The sequence below is a fragment of the Centropristis striata genome, chromosome 6 (assembly GCF_030273125.1).
Source record: "Centropristis striata isolate RG_2023a ecotype Rhode Island chromosome 6, C.striata_1.0, whole genome shotgun sequence".
NCBI lineage: Eukaryota > Metazoa > Chordata > Actinopteri > Perciformes > Serranidae > Centropristis > Centropristis striata.
The window spans coordinates 19,683,940-19,704,692 of record NC_081522.1 but is presented as its reverse complement, the minus strand read 5'-3'; the positions used below and the strand labels follow the sequence as shown (position 1 = coordinate 19,704,692).

The following is a 20,753-nucleotide window of genomic DNA, read 5'->3' as shown; positions in this document are numbered from 1 at the left end:
ACCTGACCTGTGGTGTGAAATGTGTTAATCTATCCTCCTGAACAAAGCTTACATAAGAGTTTGACCGGGGGCCTCCACAGACCCACCTGTCCTCGTCCTACTGGTCTTTCTGGAGAGAGAGAGAGAGAGAGAGAGAGGGTGAGAGAGGGTGAGAGAGGTTGAGAATGGCATGTGAGGATGTGTATGGCCAACACAAAGAGGTCAGGAATGGAATGAGGTGCAGCTCAGTGTCCGTGTCACTCCTGCAGACACAACTCACACTAGCTTCAGTACAAGTTAGTTTGATGGAATCCACTTCAGTAGGCAGAGACAGGTGTCGGGACTGCAGTGGCAGTTCTAGACCAATTTTACTGTGGGGGCCAAGGAGGGGCCAGTGTTTAATCAGAGGGGCACATTAGCACATGGAAAAATGGCAAAGATGATATTTAAGCATTCAAAATCTTTGAATGTCTTGAAAAAGACACAAAATGACCAAAAAAGACACAAAATGAGAAGACAGAATAACCAAAAAAAAACCCCACAGAAGACACAAAATAACTAAAACAGACACATAAATGACACCAATGACAAAAAAGACACAAAATGACAAAAAAGGCACAAAATAACTGAAAAAGACTCAACAGACACAAATGAACAAAAAATGACTTACAAAGACATTTAAAGACATGAAAAGGATTCAAAAATGGACAAAATAGCCCTTTAAGACTCCATAGAGTTAAACTATTATACAATGTACACATTCTGGGTTTCTTTTGTGTACAATGAGATATTGTTTGGACAAAAAAAAAGGTTAGAATTGTTCCATTGTTCATCGTTATCAATTGATTATTAATTTAACACAGGGGCCACAGCAGGGGCCAAAGGCTTCTTCACAGGGGCAGTGGCCCCTGGAGGCCCCTGTGTAGAACCGGCACGGCGGGACTGGTCACTCAGAAGACAGTCGTAGATTGTATAACTGTAATGACAAGTTCTGATAAAAGGTGTAAAAAGGTCAATTATAAAGTCATGTTATTAATCAAAGGTGTTCCTTATGAGGCCTGTTGTTGATATTAGGCTTTCACACTGCAAATAATACAGCGCTTTCTTTTGCCAGAGCTGAAGTGCATTTCATCAGGAGGTCCTTTTTAGCAAAGCTTAGATCCAACTCTCCCAATGCTGCACCTGTGATCACTTTTACACATTTAAAACCTGTAGCGCTCACTTATTGCACACAGGACAGAGTTTTATATGAAAAAGAAGCAGTTTTTTTAAAGGAACAAATCAAAAATGCATATTTTCCCTCTTACCTACAGTTATTTATCATCTGGTGTGAGTGTTTGCTGTAGAGATATTTGCCGTTTTAAGATGATAATGGAACTAGATGGCACGTAGCTTGTGGGACTCAAAGCAGCAAAAACTTTTTTTTTTAAAAACTCAACAGCGATGTCTCTTTCCAGACATCATAATCTGGTTCCTCAAGATAATACACAGAACCTGAAGTAAGCAGTTTCTTGTGTGTGTGTGTGTATGTGTGTGTGTGTGTGTGTGTGTGTGTGTGTGTGTGTATATATATATATATAGACATATACTTATATATATAAATGTTTAAAATACATTTATAATTTCTTGAACTGCTCAAAACACTCACACCGAAACAATCTAGATTTTTATTTTTGGGATGAACTGTCCCTTTAATGTGTATTGTGACATTAAAACCAGTTCCTGATCCTCTGAATTAGATCCGTATTGGCACAGATAATTATGTGGGGATTCGGATATGTTATTTTCTGTATAGATTTCTTACAGGCATTAACAATGTGGAGCCCAAAAAAAAAAAGAAAGACCAGAAACACTTTTTGCTGGACGAATGTAAGCCTCTTGACGGTCTTCTCTCTAAAGCAGAAGTGATTTGATGGGTACATTCAGAAAAACCTTCAAGTGAGAAGCTTAAGATGGATTTTTATGCTAAGAAAATGTAAAATGTGTGAATTTGACACACAGTTCTGCCCTTCGAGATACTTCTGTTACAGTTAACAGTCACTAACAGTTTCCTGTAACAACGATATTTGCTTAACTTTAACCGGAACCCCACCACAGGCATACAACTTATTTGACCTTTAAGTAATGAGAACTTGTGGTTAATTAATGTGCTAGGTGAATGTTTTAAAGTTTTCACATGATGCAAAGAAGCTTAATCATTAATATACCGACTGTGAGATTTGAACAGAAAATGGAATATCTTAATACACACACTTTACATTTATAACCTGTTGCCTTCCTCATCCCAGATATTTAATAAATTAAATCCAAGTGCAGTTATATGACTCTCAGTTACAAAAAAATCTTTCTTCATTGCATTCAAACTGCGTCAATATTGTTCCACTTCCTGTTAGCAGATTTGACGCTCATAGTTTAAATAATTTCAACATTATGTGCCAGAAGTGTTAAAAACCGAGATGTTGCATGTGTGAATTTTTTTTGATTGGAACATTATGTTCGTGCTGATTCTGTTTTGGGTTGTTCTGTCAGGTTAATGCTGTAGAATATGATTCAATGATTCATTCTTTAGTTGAAAAAAATCAATATAAGTTCAAGTGTATGCTATATTTAGAATATTTTCACTGCTTAACATGCCGTCAGACAGCTCTGTTTAAGTTTACTGAAGCCGGTCCATGCTCTCTTCACAGCCACCAGACTCCTTTGACAAAAACAGAAATTTTACCTTGCAGAACTCGAGAGTTGCTGGTTTACTGCTGCCTCGATTGGTTAATTTGTGTCATTGTGTGACTTTAATGAATCCAAACCAACCATTTAAAACACATTTTGAGATACTATTTTACTATGATAGATATGTGACATATCTGTTTTTGTTTCAATATGGAGGTGAATGTCTTCTTGCTTACTGACTTAATCAACTTCTATGAACAGTACACACACTGAGCACAGTTGAAAACAGGACGCCCAGTACACATGCAAATGTGATCGTATTACCATCGCAGTAGGTTTAATACTGTAAAGGGAAAAACAGGTTTACAGACTCTGATGGTGGTCTAGTGTTGTTGTACTTGGAATTTGAGATCACTGAGTTTCCAGTGAAATGTTGGTGAGATGCTTTAGCTTCTGTACTGTGATGTGTTTCCCTGGGAAAGAGAATATTTAAGCAGTCTGCGGTTACAAGAGGGATTTAAATGAAATAATTTGCATTTATGGAACCACTAAAAGTTTAGTGCTGTAGGAAGCTGCACTTAATGTATCGGGCAACAATTCACAATCATGGATGCAAAGTTCTAATTCAAATTTTCATTTAAATGACTGAAAGAGCTCAGTAATAAAATTGTCAAATCACACTTTTTCCTTCTTTTAAAAAAAATGATATAACTGGTTGCAGGCATATTATCGTCTCATAGCAGTCGCAGTTCTGTGAATTAAATCCAATTCTTGATTTGTGGGAGACTTTGTGATGTCTGCAAATATCCTATCGTTGTCCAAAGAATAGTGTTCATGATGAAACTTCTTATTTAGGGTGTGCTACGGGTGCACAATATGGCTGGGGATGTGATCCAAAATGAATTTTCCAGTTAATCTTACATTTAAGTGACGTGACAGTCAGGACTTTCTCTTTTAGAGACTAAACCTGCTGTGCTGCATCTTGTCTTTTGATGAAATCAGAGATTAGAGGTCTGATTCTCTACTTTGCTGCTTGTGGATGCTTGAAATCTGCCCTCCAGAATAATATATAAAAAACATGTTTGTCTGTCTGTTTCTTTTAAGCACTGGATCATCATATTTAAACGTCAAGGCATTGCTCACCGCACACACACTGCATAAAAGCCAACTTGTATTTTTTGGCCTAAAACAGTGATTTAAGTTGGTAAAACTTGGAAATATAAATTATTTACATTTAGGGCAATAATGTAAGTTAGCACAACAAAGGAAGCCAGTTGTCTGCTCAAAAACAAGTTTGTGAGTTTTTGGTACTTATATCTTTAAGTTGGGGTTCACAACAAGGGACAATAGTTCTGCTAACTCTTATTTCTTTGTTGTGAAATGCGGGAAAGCGGTGAAATTCGGTCATTAGCGAAAGATAGCGGCTAACTGATGCTAGTGGCTAACTGATGCTAGCGGCTAACTGATGCTAGCGGCGCTGCTTGTTACAGCTACAAGAGTAGCCATTAGCGTATCAATACTTACTCAAAATTGTGGTCGCAACATTAACTGACATTTCATGGCGGCGTTACAATCGTGCCAATTCAGCACATTGCAGAAGTAAGGATTAAAAGTTATTACAATGTAAAATTATAAGTTCAAAAATCTGAATTCAGAGTTGAGCAAGCACATTGCAGAAGTTAGCAGAAGTAAGGATTAAAAGTTATTATAATTTATAATGTAAAATTATAAGTTACTACAACTTACAGTTGAGTTGACAAAAATCTGAATTCAGAGTTGAGCAAACTCAAAAACAAAACTTAAAATATTTAGTTTAATTGTCCAACTTAAAATTTTATCAAAGTTTGTTGCCTTGAAATTTTGAGTTCATCCAACTTTTCTTTTTTTGCAGTGCAGGAACAACACACTTTAGAAAAATAAATACTTGTTCCAGACTTTTGAAATGCCGCACAGAGCAACATTGTTAAAACGTTCAACAACATTATGTGATTGTTTTCTTATTGTTCTCTTTTCCCTAATTAATGCTCTACTTTCCTCCAACACTTTGTCTTTTCCGCTCAGTCCTCTTTTAATCTTTTCTCTCACAGTGTTTGTGTGTTGACGTCTCTTGTCTTCGCTGCTCTCACTTCAACAACAGTATTGGGTCTGGCAGTGTGTCGGGAGTTTCTCGCAGAACTTAGGAAGTGACTGTTGTGATGAGCATTACGCCTTTTGTGCCCCTCTTTGGTCATGGAAACTAGTCAGAGAGGATGACTTTCAGATCATAGTTATAATAATAAATAGGATTTAATACCAGGGCCGTTTAGGGACAACAGCATGTCTTTGCTTTCAAAGCAGTGTATGTGTTTGGTTTATAATACTGATATTATCAGCTGTCTAGAATGCTTCAGATGTTAGTTTTGGTTTAGCATGAAGGAAGTTACAGTCGAAAAAGAGGAAAAGCTTTGCTTCCCACAATTATTTTTTTTTGCATATTGACATTTTCCATACTGAATAACATTATTTATCCTCACGTCACAGTCTGTAAGTTCACTACCTGTATATTAAGTTTGTATCTTGTTTGAAATTATAGTTCCTCTTTTAAAAATAAGCTTGTACCATGATGCTTGTCAGTCTTTGTATCTCACTCTGTTCACCTTCCTCAGTCCTGCATCTGATTTCATGACAAGAAGATACATTTACATGTGTTAACTTTAGTTTTCTAGGCGTCAAAGTCTAATATTTACCTGGTGAAATTAACAGTTTGTTGGGGTCAATGATTCACGATTCTATATTGTTATAATGACATTATTATGTTCCCTTCCTGTATGTGAATTTGCTGTAAGAGAGTCATTGGTGGTACATTATTACTCGCTCACTTGCATAAATTTAGTTGTACGTGAGCGGCACATTTATTTATATTATATTTAATTGATTTACTGGTTTAATAAATGTGCCAGTTATCTGTTTAATCAAATATTCAGTATTATTCCATATTTTATTCTATTTGTCTATCCGCTGCTGAAACTAATGTCCCTATGGCGATCATTAAAGTTTGATATATAAGTGTTTCTTATTAAATTAATATATAACTCTAAATTAAACAGAACTGGTGCATTAACACCATGATGCATAATTCAGTTTTTAATTCTGACTCCTTTAATGACTCTGTCCTCTCAGGCACTTCTGCTTGAAATAACACGTCCATTCAGTATAAATGCTGTTTGTCTTTGTCTCGTATTTAGAAGCCTTCCATGACATATGTCAGGCCATCAAACACTGTAAATCAGTTAGAAATGGGACTAAAAATAGGTTCAAAAAATAAAGCGAGGTTTGTTTGGGCGCAGTCTAGAGAGAGTGCGTGCAGAGTCACACCCTGACACATTAGTGACCCAGGAAAAGTACAACACTTTGCATGATTATGGAGCCTTTCTCTGTTCCCATCCGCTGCATCTGTTTCACTCTCTTTCTCTGTTTGAGGCCTCCTGGAATGAGAAAACGGTGACGTTGCTATCAGTGGGAGACATCTTGGATCAAGGAAACGTGACATTTTCTACAAGGAGTGGCCCGTCTGTAGCTGTGGACTGATGCACACTGTTTTCTGTCTATCTGTTATTCTAAAGCCTTGAGCTGCTAGAGACGTGTGACTTCTGCATGACGTCTGATCTGACACACAAGTATCCCTCTACAATATTCTTCTCTCTGGATCCAGCTTGCATCCCATTATTAATCAAAAGTGCACAACTAAAGTCCTCTTTTGTGGAAAGCTGCACCCTCCACCCACTCCCTCTGCAACTGTATCAAGAGTTTTATATGAACATCCCCAAACATGCTACGCATCTTCCAGGGATTCTACTGAACTCCACTCAGTGTGCACAAGATGAGTTACAAAGAGTCCCAGTTCAGTCCATGTAAATGAGACACAGGCTCCTCTCTCGGCCTCAAAGGCCTTATTGTCAGCAGATAGCTATCAGTTTACCAGCGGCCTCTGAGCCAGTCATGGCAAGGCAAAGCTCTAGTGGGGATGAAAACGTATCATTTTTTATTTTTCTCTTGTGTCACTTCTCCTTACCACTCAGTCATACTGCCTTTCCAGATGGTGTATTAGTGTGCTCCTCGTCAGATTTTTAATCCCCCAACCTGTTAGTACAAAAAAAAAAATTTTATGAAACTTAATTTGATTAAGTTATGAGCCATTGTGGAGGAACAGCTCTAAGGACAACAGTATGGAGGTGTTCAGTACAAGTGAATCTTTATCAACAAATTTTCAAAGTGAACCAAATCACTGGTACGGACAGAGATGCGTTCACTCACTGTTGAACATACTGAAATTCATTTGAACTTTGAATTGGATGGCTCCAGTGGTGGAAAAAGTATTTTCCTATTTGTTTATTTAAGTAAAAGTACTAGTACTAAACTGTGAAATAACTTAATTTTGCATTCAAAATGTACTTAAGTAAAAGTACAAAAGAATCAGCATCAAAATTTTACTACTCGTTTAAGTACTCGTTTTGCAGCATGGCCCCACTCAGATAAGCAGTGTTGTATAGGTAGATAGGGCTAATTTTTACTACTTAATATACTGTTATGAGGTTTAATAAAAAGAAAATCACTTTACATTGATTATGTTTTTATGTTTCATGTTCCCCTCAGGATGAAACCAATCATGTCCAGGGTCACATGAGCCTATCCCATCATATATTGTTCTTCAGAGTCTATAAAGGAAAGGACATATATAACCATACTTCCTTTGATAATTTAAAGGCAGTAATTACACCCTTGACTACAGCACAAAGAAGCCAGTCACTAATAATACAAAACCTACATTATGCTTTCTCTGCTCTTCCTTCCCCGCAGACGAGCACACATCACACCCCACGCCCCACTAACACATTTTTAAAACATAACACTGATCACACTTCCATACCCAGTGTGACTGCCCGGCCCTCCGTGTCCAGAATCTGTGGGTGGGGTATGTACGCATTCATGCACATCTTCCTCCTGTTGCGTGGCCAGTAGCATTAGGAGGAAGCTGCGATGGCAAGTGCATTGTGCTCAGATGGGTATCTGCAGCCAGCAGCTCTGCACTCTGCACAGTTCAGGGAACAGTAAATACTACGTCACTCATTTCCATAGCGTCTGATGTGGCCCGCGATATCAGCAGCAGGACTGTGGTGTGGGAGGCTGATACTGTACCTGGAGACAAACACACTCATAGCTAAAGCTGTCAGGTGCTGGGTGTTTTTGGAGGCAGTGGATATTATTAGACGTGGCTTTCACATGTTTTTTATGATTCATGTTCCTATAGTATTCCACAGGAGGACGCTCATATTGGATTTCTTTTGTGGGGATTTGTGCCATTTCTACTCTCACAGAAATGTTATCACTTTCAAATATATATGCTCTATGCCAGTGGTTCTCAACCTTTTTCTTGAGGGACCCACATTTTTACCATTGGAAACTTTGGTGACCTCCCCATCGTCCATTGCTTCTATGAAGCCGAACTCAATATAACTTTCATGGTACCCTCTCTTTTTCTTTTTAAGATATTCAGCATTTTCGTCTCACTGATGCTTCGCCATTTTTCCATTAGCTCTGTGTTTCTGTTGTTGGGTGAGGTTACCACTAGGTGAGGTTACCACTAGGTGAGGTTACCACTAGATGAGGTTACTAGGTGAGGTTACCACTAGGTGAGGTTACCACTAGGTGAGGTTACCACTAGATGAGGTTACTAGGTGAGGTTACCACTAGGTGAGGTTACTAGGTGAGGTTACCTCTAGGTGAGGTTACCACTAGGTGAGGTTACCTCTAGGTGAGGTTACCTCTAAGTGAGGTTACCACTAGGTGAGGTTACCTCTAGGTGAGGTTACCACTAGGTGAGGTTACCGCTAGGTGAGGTTGCTGCTAAGTGAGGTTGCTGCTAAGTGAGGTTACCTGTGTATACTGCAGGAGGGATGTTACACACGCCATTATTCTCCCCATATAGCCTAGAATTTTAAACTTTTCTATAGTGATTTTTTTTGTTTAAATAAATTAATAAACATTTAATGTAGCACTTATTTAGTTGTTTTTGTCCCACTAATTAATTAAATGCTGACTCATCTATATTTAACACATTAGATTTATTACATCCCTTAAAATCAAGAGGGCTTCGCAACCCCCCATGGATCTTTGGCCCCCCCTGTTGGGAATCTTTATATATATATATATATATATATATGCACCTAAAGAGATAATCTGCATGTATAAAAAGAATACATTTAGTTTGTTTTCCTACTAACTTAGATGTACATAGTCATGTTGATGCAGTCTGTCTGTCCAGGGAGAAAACTCAACACACTAAAACAGAAATTTGTAATTTAATGAAAACAGGTGGCTCTGGATTTAAATGACACTAATAAACTCTACAAGTATGTGAATCTTTCTATAAAACAGCTGACACCGTTGATAATAAGTCATATCTTCAGAGTCTCAGGTTTTCACTCAAAGTGGATTATAATGTAATTTAATGAAATCTTTTACATCCAGTAGAGAATTTATTATGTTGATGTGTCACTTTATTCAAGAGTATAGAGTATTGGAAGATGACTAGAGGTAAATGAGAAGATGTTTTTGTAATTTGGGTGAATTGACCATTACAGGCAAATACATTGCTTTTTGAGACTTTGAGCTATTTTGCGTCACTAAAATGTTTTCCTTCTAAATGAATCAAAAGTTAGCATTAGATAATGCATCATTTTCATATTTAAACATAACATTTCAGAAAATGTACAAAAAGAAATGTCTTAAGTAATAAACTCTGGAAGGTTTATGATGATTTCTATTTGTTGAATAATTCTTCCCTGTTCATCTGCAGTGTCTTGGGACTTGGGTTTTATTTATGTATCATTAATAGTCTGATAACATTTTATTACTAAAAACATGGAGAATTGAATTGAATTGATATTGCTGTGAGAGAATATAACACTGCACACTACAGAGGAAGGAACAATACAATCTGTAAAGTGAAGTTTTGGCAACAGCATTGCTCTGAGATGGCTTTAAGTGAACTCGGACCGGTTTAAGTGGGACAAGCGTTGATTTATTAGCCAATGTCGTGCGGCTCTTGTCTTCCTTTATTTGACCTTAATGAGCTGAAGGTATGAAGCACAGCATAGTGTTTAACTTAAACATTCTTTATGTTGTTCAGACGTGTTATCAGGGGTGTCTGGGTGGGCTCAGGAAGTAACAGGAAGTCATGTTAGAACAGAAACAATGATGAGGTCGCTCACAAGCTACTGAGGCAATGGACTTAAAATAGAGAACAAGCTGCTAATTCATAAGAGGCTGACAGGAGAAAGTGAGATATCACCACACATCATACGTGATGTTTGCATCAAGGGACAAACTTCTGCATTTCAAGTGGAAAATAGAACATACTGACAAAACTAATTTGCATTTATTTTGTATACTCAGCCTGTCATCTCACCATGACTGTGACTGACTCAATACAAGGATGCATGTTAATATAATATTTAAAAAATATAATAGGGTTAGATTACAGCAACGGTTCTTTCAATGGCTTCCACAGTAAGATCTCCAGTCAGGTAGAACTTGTGGAGCTATGCTGGGAATTACCCGATAATACAGGCTAAAAGCTCTGGAGTCTGTGGACACCTTTAAAAAAGGGCTTAAAACTTTTTTTGTTCAGGGAGGCATTTTTAGGTTGTCCCTAGATGTTTTTATTTTGTCTCTGCATAATGTACTTTATTACCCGTGTCTTTTTTTATCTACTGCTGATTTTAATGAGTTTTCTCTTTCTTGTTTCTGGTTTCTGTAGATTTCTGTATGAAAAGTGCTTTAGAAATAAATGTTTTTATTATTATTATTATGGAGCTATCGATTAACACAGTCTGTACACACTCACTGTGTTGTTGGCTTCTTAGGTTACATTACGTTCTTGTGGATAACAGAATGAGAAACCCTGAATTACATTCCCATACACTGTAAAAAAAGATAAAGAATAACTACTCAATAAAATTGAGGCAACAGATTGCACGCAATATTATTAATTAAATCTAACTACGTTACAAGTTGAGTTAATAACAACTTAACAGGAAGTGCCTGTTAATTAAAAACAGACTAATTCTATGTTGTTGGATTCATTCAAAATTTTCTTAATTTAGAATTAAATACACATAAAGATTATATTTAATGTGATCAAAATAAGTAGATTCTATCTCAAATATTGTTACTTAAACAACTGCCTCAAAATCAAGGACGCCTTTATATTTAATACATTTTATCAAATATATTAAGTAAAATGAAATGACTACAGAATAATTTATTACAGTGTACAAAGAAACTGAATTTTCAATTACGTTATGAGGGAAACGTATTTTCCTTTGTATTATGTTTGTTTGGACGTTTGGAAAAGTTTGGACATCATGTGAAACATAAATAAAAACAGATTGCATCAAATTCAAGAGTGTATAGACACAAGAACAAAAGTTTATCAGTTTGAACATAAAAATACATAGTCTTTGTACAGTTTTCAATTGAATGCATGTCAAAAATCATTAAAATCACATTCTGTTTTATTTAAGTTTAAAACACCATCCCAAATGATTTAGAAGTGAGATTATAACATACTATACTAATGACTTACATCACGTATGTAACTTAACTTATGCAACAATAAGAATACAATGTTATTTTAACCCAAACAAGGATCTTTTGCCACGTGATTAATGTTAATCATGTTTAAAACTGCAGGTGTAATCCAGAAAAAAATATATTTCCCTTGAAAAACAATGGAGAATACAGTTAGACTATACATTAGAATGTCATTTTTAGGAGACAGGGTTGCTCGTGCTGTTATCTACAACAACAAAATCAACTTGAGGACAAGAGATGTTAACTCACAAACGATGCAAGAGGATAAAGGTTTACACCCATTTCCTGACTCAAAAACCATGACAAGGCTTCATATTCAGATGTTGCTCTCATTGGATTCTTCACACACATCTTCAACCAAGATCAGTGTACCAATGCAATATCTGAGCAAATGTCTCCTCTTCTGTTCCAGGCCAGAAAAGTGTTTTTGTAAAACATTATGATGTCACAGTGAATTTGACCTTTGACCTTTGGATGTTACATGGCATTACTTCAATATCTCATCCTGCTAGACATTTTATGTACAATTTGTCACGATAAGAAGATGAATTCTGTGTTATCACTGTGACCTTTTGTGCCAATTTTGAAGAAATTCAAGGTTCAAGGCGTTCCTGTGATATCACATTCACAAGAATGGATTCACAGCGGGTTAAGAATGGTTTAGGCATGAGGTCACAGTATAGTGCACTTGACCTTTGACCTCAGAAATGTCATTTTATTTTATCCTTCAATTTAAAAAACACCCATAAAAGACCAAAAAAAAGGAAAAATAACTTTTAATATACTGCTAGTCTCCAAATTTTTCTGCAAACTTTATTTTGTGTTGGTAATCATCAAGACACACACACACACACACACACACGCACACACACACACACACACACACACACACACACACACACACACACACACACACACACACACACACACACACACAAACACACACACACACACACACACACACACACACACACATTTTGAGTCAGATAACACAATTTTGCAGAAACTCCAGCTGTAGAGGAATCCACTTTCTCCACTCAGCAGGTCAACAAGGGCACCACCAGCAGCTCCTCCACCTTGTGCAAGTTTGCGTAATTCAAGCAGCAGGAATGAAGTATTGTGCACTTTTTCCCCCTTTTACGTTTTTGTTCCAAGTTATCAGATTCTGAGGAGCTAAGGTTAAATGGGCTGATCCCTGTGCAAACAGCTTTTAAGGTGATTTCTTGATTGTTATTGGGTCTGAGTGTTATTATGGAGGAAGGAACTGGGGCGTTATCAGCAGCGAAGGCAGACTGTTAGAAATGAAAGAGAATGAGAGAGTGGCAGGCTGGCTGCCTTTAGGGTTGATGTAATGTTTATATAGTGGTCAGTACAGCCATTTCCTCCTCCTCCCCATGCAGTCAAAGGGCACAGATACAGTACACAGGGGTCATTGGCTGGGTCAAAGCCAAGTATGTTTCACAATGAGCATCAAGTATGGCTCCTCAAGAGAGTCTGATATTACAAGAAGTGATGCTGGGGAGTTTCTCAGAACAGGCTTCAGGCTCTAACTACCAAATATAGTTCTTTGCCCGATAAAGGGTTAATGCCTGGTATAACTAAAGGTACATTTGTTTGGACAAACATAATGATAGCAACAAAAATTAGAGTTTATTTAAGAGCTGATATCTAGACATTTTCCATGGTTTTCTTGATACTGATTTTGATCATTATCAAGAAAGCCAAGGACAATGGCTAGATATCAGCTCTTAAATAAACTCTTATGAGATATTTTTGTTGATATCATTATAATTGGCCAAACAAATGTACCTTTAGTTGTACCAGGCATTAAAATTAACAAGAAATTTAAGAAAACAACGGTCTCATAATTTTTTTCCATGACTGTACATATTTAACACCATAATGAGTGGCCTAAAACAGCAAGTGATCCTATGAGGTCCTGAGTTAAGAGACAGACTCAGCAGAGCAGGGCGGGGGATGTACACATGGGTGGAGTTGAGTCCCAGAAGATGCATAAAAGAATAAATGACGTCCATTATTTGAACTTCGGTATTTCTAGGGCAGTTTTTCCCAAATGGGACTTTGAGCCTGGGTTATTTCTGCTCTCTGACTCAGTGCCAAGGCGTAATGGCTTGAGACGTTGTTTTGTTTATTTAGTCAGGAGGAAAATAAGTGATACTTAGGAAGAGAGCCAAAGGAAATAGAACATTTTAGAATCATAAATCATAGGTCCATTTAACATGAATATTTGTGTTAAAACAGGAGATTTTCATTCTTGGCTTTTTGCACACTGGTATGTGACCTTCATCATGTTCTTGTGGAGCTTGAGGAGGTTAAGTTTGTCATTTGGAGCCAGCAGCAGCTGCTCTTAACCTCAAACTTAGTCTAGTTGTAATGTGTTTACGCAGTTTATGTACCACTAAATTAAAATGCCTTTCACCACACAAACTGCTTTTAAATAGAGCTTACTAAATATACACCTACCAAACAATAAATGCATTTGTTGTTGAGGTTTAGAGTTGGTTCTTGACCTCGGAAACAGCACCATCTCACCACAACGCACTACTAGTGGCTGTCTTTTTGCAGCTTTTGATCCTATCACATGCTCTTTAATAGCAGACAGTTTATCCAGTTGTCACAAGAATTTAGCTGTTTAAAGCATCACTTTAAGGACTTCTCATCCGTGTTGGCTTAAAGGTTCAAAGGTCCAAGCATCTGTTATTGTGTTAGTAACTGGTGATTAATAGAAAAAGACTGTGTGATCCAACTTTAAACACTAACTTATTGCATTTTAGAATCAGAATCAGCGCCAGTTTTTTTGGTCAGCACCTTGATTATAACTTAAATAAACCAAAAACAATACAGATTTTAACTGAATCTAATTAAACAGTACATTTTAATGCTGGAAGATAAAGTAAAAGAAGATAGGAAAACTGGAAAAATGTGTTGTTTCTAAATGCCACATACAAGGAAAACTACATAAAGTAAGCCAGATAGGCCACTCAAACAGCGGTAACTGTAATACTCTTATATATAGTATATACTACTATAATAATATTCTTTAATTATCTATGATAGCTTTTTGTGTTTTTTTCCCCTTTTCAAGCACTTTATAACTTTGTTTGGAAAAGTGTTATACCATTAGAGATATATTATTATATTACTAGTTTATTCTTAATTGAATCCAATGAGTATGATGGGAAAGTCACTAAATTACAGATAGTGAGAAATGTTCCGTTTACCCATTTACACTTTCTCTGACAGGGCGTTAGTGTGAAGCTCAGCCACACTAACACCATGCACAAACAGCAGAAGTATAAAGTTACGCACATATACTTCCTCATACCACCTGTTCCTCCCGTTATTGTATAAAATCCACCCAGAGTGACAGTATTTTTTTTAACACTGCCTGATAATTTGACGTAATGGTTAGTGTGTTAATGTTTGAAGTAGAAGACTTGAACACGCAATACGAATTATATTTCATTTACATGTATGTCATACTGTACTTGCACTGATGAAGAAGTCTCCTGACAGAATATTCTATTATACTGACTCATACAGTATGTAAACAGCCCTCACCAGATCTTCAAAGCGTACTGAACCCTTGAACTCCTTGTGCACCGCTGTGTGGCACCGCTCTACTTCAGACAGAAGAATAGAGTCCCAGAGGAGTGGAAGGAAGGGAAGGGTCACTGTTGAGAATAGAAAAAGAGAAATTAAGGAGAGGACAGCAGTCCCCAGGGACAGCTAGGTGAAAGGGGCAACATTTGATGCAGAATGGACCTTTTCTTTCTCGGTTTCCTGGTTATTTTAAGTTGTTAGACCTGTTCTATTCTGTTCTATTCTATTCCATTCTGTTCTATTAAATATTACATTTCTAATTGAAAGTTGCTTTTATTAGCATGAGTTCAATATTGCCAAAGCATGTTGTGCAAGATTACAATGTATTATTATTATTATTATTATTATTATTATTATTATTACTTAATGTAGTCTAACATAATGGCCTTGTTATTAATCCTACCTTACTACCTTAATAGTCATAATAAGAGCAAAATGCCAAATATTTAATCTTATCTAATGTTATAATTTGCCATTTTTCACTCTTTTATAACATTGTAAATATAATATCATTGGGGTTTGGAATATTAATATAGAACAACAGACATTTGAAGAGGTGCAAGATTACAATGTATTATTGTTATTATTATTATTATTACTTAATGTAGTCTAACATAATGGCCTTGTTATTAATCCTACCTTACTACCTTAATAGTCATAATAAGAGCAAAATGCGAAATATTTCATCTTCTCTAATGTTATAATTTGTCATTTTTCACTCTTTTATAACATTGTAAATATAATATCATTGGGGTTTGGAATATTAATATAGAAAAACAGACATTTGAAGAGGTATCTTTGGATTTTTAGATAATACTATGTGGCATTTTTCACAATTTTCTGACATTTTAATTGAGGAAATAATAAGTTGATTATTTGAAAAGAATTATTGACAGATTAATCAATGATGAAAACATCCTTTAACTGCCACCTCACTTTTACTATTTGAATTAAATTTAACTTAGTGGTTGTTTTTTGAGGCTGTAGTTTGCGGTGCTGTTGTTTTAATAGAAAGTTTTGTTTCTATTATGAATTGATACAAATTTTTTTTTTGCTGTACAACACAGTTCATTCAAACAATTCATACAGTTGAATCAACATCTTTAAAACCGTTTCAACAGAAAGTGAAGGATTTTCCTGAATGTTACATGTGTATATTGACATTGACGTAAGTAACATAGATTAGTAAAGTTGATTAGATCTTGTGTAATGCAGGTCTGCTGCAAGTCTATTCGGTCATTATCAGGAGTTAATGATTAACCTTGTAGGTTATCTTTGTGTTGGAGGGAATCTTGCAGGTTTGTGCAATGATGCCATGTGTTTAATGTTTAGCTGTGTGGTAAACAGACTGAAACAAGTCAGCGAGTCACTCAGGGCTGAAAAAGTTTTGGCTAATAAGTAATGTGGAATCATAGCTGAGTGTTTAAACACCAGGACAAAGATGGAGTTATAGAGACAAGAAGTTATGGTAACGCTTTAAATTAAGGTCCTTGTAATAACCATTAATTAACAAGTAATAAGGCCCTTGTAAGTCCTTACAAGATGCTTATTAACATTATTGTGTTTTCATAATCTTATATAAGTGTTAATAATGGCATTACAAACACCCATGACCCACCCATTATGTCTTTGCCATGCCTTTATTAATCTTATTTTGTTTGCTTATTGATATTAAAATATACTTTATAGCTCAGCTATTATAAGTTAACTATAAGTTAACTATGCTTTTTGCAACTACCGGATCTAAAGAGAGAACAATGCCTTATTACTTGTTAATTAATGGTTATTAAGGACCTTATTATAAAGCGTTACCGAAGTTATGTGTCCACATGTGTGAGTGAAGTTATTGTTTGATGTCAGTACTTAATTATAGTTTAATGTTCATAAAAGACGTGATATTCACAGGAAGGAGGAAGAACAGCATTGTCAACATGTTCCCCAAATTTGTCATTACCTGAGGCCACACAATGATTACCAATGGTCAGGTATTACCAGGATCTACTTTCTTGTTTGTACAAACTGACACACAAACATGATCTTGTGATCAGTTACAATGGGACTTTAACCCATAATACTGAGCTTTTGTATGTTAATTTGCATCACTGAAAGAAAGTGTCTCTGACGATAGTCTTTGCATCAGGATGCATCAGATCAAGAATATGTCATGGTAAAAAATATTAGACCATTTCTTCTTGTTCATTTTAATGCCTGGTACAACTAAAGGTACATTTGTTTGGACAAATATAATGATAACACAAAAATGGCTCTTAAGTGTTAAATTTAAGAGCTGATATCTAGCCAATTCCATGTTGTTGTTTTTTTATAATAACCGAAATCATTATCTAGAAAACCATGGAAAATGGCTAGATATCAGCTCTTAAATTACACTCTTATGAGCTATTTCTGTTGTTATCATTATATTTGTCCAAACAAATGTACCTTTATTGTACCAGGCATTAAAATGAACAAGAAAATGAAGAAAACAAGGCGGTCTAATATCTTTTTTCCATGACTGTATATGAAGAAAGAAAGATTAGACTATATGAAGCTGTCAGAAAGTCTCTCTTTAGCTGATGCCGAATTATTGTGTATTACTCTTGGTACTATAAGTGTAAATGACGGACCATGTTTTTCTTTTTCTTTGAGTATGAGGCTTTTTTTTTTTTATCATGGAATGTGTAAACAGTTTTGCATATGGTGCTTTGGGCTTCTAGTTGATGCCTTGAAGCGGTTTTAAACTCAATGCTGACCTCTGCTGGTGCAAGATTATTTACTTTGTGTTTCTCTCTCCACAGAGCTCCCAAGCAGAATGTACCAGTAAGTACACAGTACTGTATTTTGCATTAAATATTGACTCCTGTCAATATCTGTGTAGAAATGTAGCTTATAAAAACTTTCATTTCTTATTTTATTTTTATCATAAAATAAAAATGAATAAAATCGAGATAATGAATAATAAGACATTTGTCAAAAGAGATCAGAAGGCCACAGGCTTATCTAACTTATTAACTAAAGGACAGAAACAACGAAAGAAAAAAGAAACAAAGCAAGCATAATTTCAAAAAGTACAACAAAAACAATCTATTATACCAAAGCACACAAAATTAACAGAAAAACTAACTAATCAATAGATACCATCAAGTAAAAACAAAGAAATACAATATGAAAAATATACTGAAAAAATGTACAGCTAAATAATATTAGTTTACATTAAATAGGGATAACTCATGGAATAATATAAAGTTAATAAACATTACGATACTTTGATGATGCCACAAAATGATTACCAAAAAAATAAATGTGAATGTGAATACAATAAATCATTTTTTATTGTCTTGTTTCTCTTCTCTCTGCCGTCTCTCTCTTAGGTAATACATGTGGAAGCGATGAAACAGGATCCTTAATCACAACGACAACAACAACAACAGTCCAGGTGAATCAACCTGCAAACTGCAACCTCACCATTGGGGACAACATCTCTGGAAGTGGATCATTAACTGGTTTGACTCCTGGAGCAGTCTATCAAATCTTCTTTCAATGTTTGAACTGCTGCAAAGAAGCCACAACCAGTAAGTTTATTTACTTTGTTGAATCAATTATATAAATCATGTCTGTAGCAATACCTTAACCCTTTATCAGGCAAAGAACTATATTTGGTAACTTCAGATAATATTTCCAGAAAAAAGTTGCAAATTTACTAGATTAAAGTGGCAAATTTACAAGAAAAAAAGTTGCAGATTTAAGAGATTTAAAGTGGCAAATCTGTGCGAAAAAAGATTTACGAGGAAAAGTGGGAAAAAAGCAACTTTTTTCTCCCAGATTCACCACTTTAACCCTTAATAGGGCACTCATTGAAATACTTGCAAATTCCAAATTTCAACCCTAGAGAATATTGGAGGATATTACATACAGCATACAGAATGTGTAAAAAATAAATAAATATGAAAATAATATTTTGAGAAAAAAGTTTATGAGATTAAAGTGGCAAATCTACGAGAAAAAACACGTAGATTTATGAGATTTAAAGTGGTGAATCTGGGAGAAAAAAGTTGCTTTTTTCCCACTTTTTCCTCGTAAATCTGCGACTTTTTTCGCACAGATTTGCCACTTTAAATCTCTTAAATCTGCAACTTTTTTTCTTGTAGATTTGCTACTTTAATCTAGTAAATTTGCAACTTTTTTCTCGAAATATTACCTGAAGTTACCAAATATAGTTCTTTGCCTGATAAAGGGTTAATGAAGTATAATACTTATAGCATTGGTGCAGATTGAGCAAACAGATTTCAGTCAGTATGAATATACCTCAGAAATATAAAAAAAAAAGAAAGAAAAAGAAATTAAAACTGTTTTACGCTAATGATGAGTGATGAAAACAGGAAATATGAGTTCCTCACTAACTTCTCGCTCAAATGATGCTTTTGTACTTGACAGAATCATTATTAATTTCTGTTGGCTCTGCATTTTTTTCCACTCATCCTGTATTTATCCTGTACTCACAGAGCCAAATGTAGTCCAAAGCCCCGATTTCACTGGAGTCACAACATCCTCTCTAACTCTGACCTGGACGAAACCAGAGGGAAACAGCTCCTCTTACATAGTAGAGTGGACTTGTGGAAACATAAATTGTACTGACAATGTGACTGGAACATCTAAAACGATAACTGGCCTGACTCCTGGGGTCAATTACAGCATGAGTGTCAGTGCGGTGGCTGATGATCGCTCTACTGAGGGAGAAAAAGTCACTGTTTCTCAATACACAAGTAAGTACATGTGTTTAATTGTTGGCTTGTGTCAAAAGATGGTGGTTAAAATGTATAATGTCTAACTTAATGTAATACTGTACTTTTACTGAAATCACAATATCTATATCAATATCCATTGCTGGAGACAGTCAGACAGAAGGAGAAGCTAAAACAACCACTGCAGTCACAAGTAATAAAATGTTTTATTCTACATTGCAGTTATGTGATGTATGTAGCTTTTTAGTTGCCAGAATCATCATTATTTTCTATTGGCTCCTTTTTCCCCTCATCCTGTATTTATCCTGCACTCACAGCGCCAAACCAGGTTCAAAACCTCAGTGTCACTGGAGTCACAATCTCCTCTATATCTCTGATGTGGATGAAACCAGAGGGAAACAGCTCTTCCTATAGAGTACAGTGGACTGATGGAACAACTATCAGGAATGAAAGTGTGACTGTGACATATATAAACATTACTGACCTGACTGCTGGGGTCCAGTATAATATAACTGTTACTGCAGTGGCAGGTGATGAAAGGACTGAAGGACAGAGTTCAGCTGTTTCTCGGTACACAAGTAAGTAAGAATTGAATGTGGTTGGAAATCTGAGATCAGCATAAAGACAGTCCAGGTGTAGAATAATAAGTCGACTCTATACCCTGACATAATTTAGCATTTTAGTGCGATGGGGTCTAACCTCTCAAACTCAATGAGGGTTTTGACTTGGTTTTTGGTTAGATGCCTGAAATAAGATCAGTGGACAAGTTTTAGAGATGTTCGTGTTTTGTTGTATTACATAAAATACATTAGTAAATCCCCCCATTTGTGAATTGTGAAGTTTTTACGTGTCCTTAAATAGGCGGTTGCTAACCAGTAGCTAAATGAGACTACAGTGGTTGTCGGGGACATTAAACGTCTTCACACCGGACACGAACAGCAACTCTCTCACTAGTCCGCCTCACAGCCTCTAGTGATGATTTCCAGTGCTCTTGCAAACTCTTGTAGATTGTAGATTATGCTAATCAACAATTTGTTAGGCTACAGTTTCGCTAGCTTGTCAAAACAGCTGGTTAGCTTGTCGGAAATCGTCTGAAGCATAACAGCTGTG

The 20,753-nt window shown here is 35.9% G+C and overlaps 1 protein-coding gene across 2 annotated transcripts in view; it reads left to right on the top strand.

Moving 5' to 3' along the window:
• Nucleotides 1-20,753, top strand: part of ptprja (protein tyrosine phosphatase receptor type Ja) — a 51,427-nt gene that overhangs the window by 1,203 nt on the left and 29,471 nt on the right. The window contains exons 2-5 of one of the 2 annotated variants that reach the window (XM_059335069.1): nucleotides 17,700-17,721; nucleotides 18,273-18,473; nucleotides 19,404-19,664; nucleotides 19,961-20,221. In XM_059335069.1, the coding sequence (XP_059191052.1) occupies nucleotides 17,700-17,721; nucleotides 18,273-18,473; nucleotides 19,404-19,664; nucleotides 19,961-20,221 (745 nt within the window). The remainder of the gene's footprint in view (nucleotides 1-17,699; nucleotides 17,722-18,272; nucleotides 18,474-19,403; nucleotides 19,665-19,960; nucleotides 20,222-20,753) is intronic. The other variant, XM_059335070.1, reaches the window with a different exon arrangement.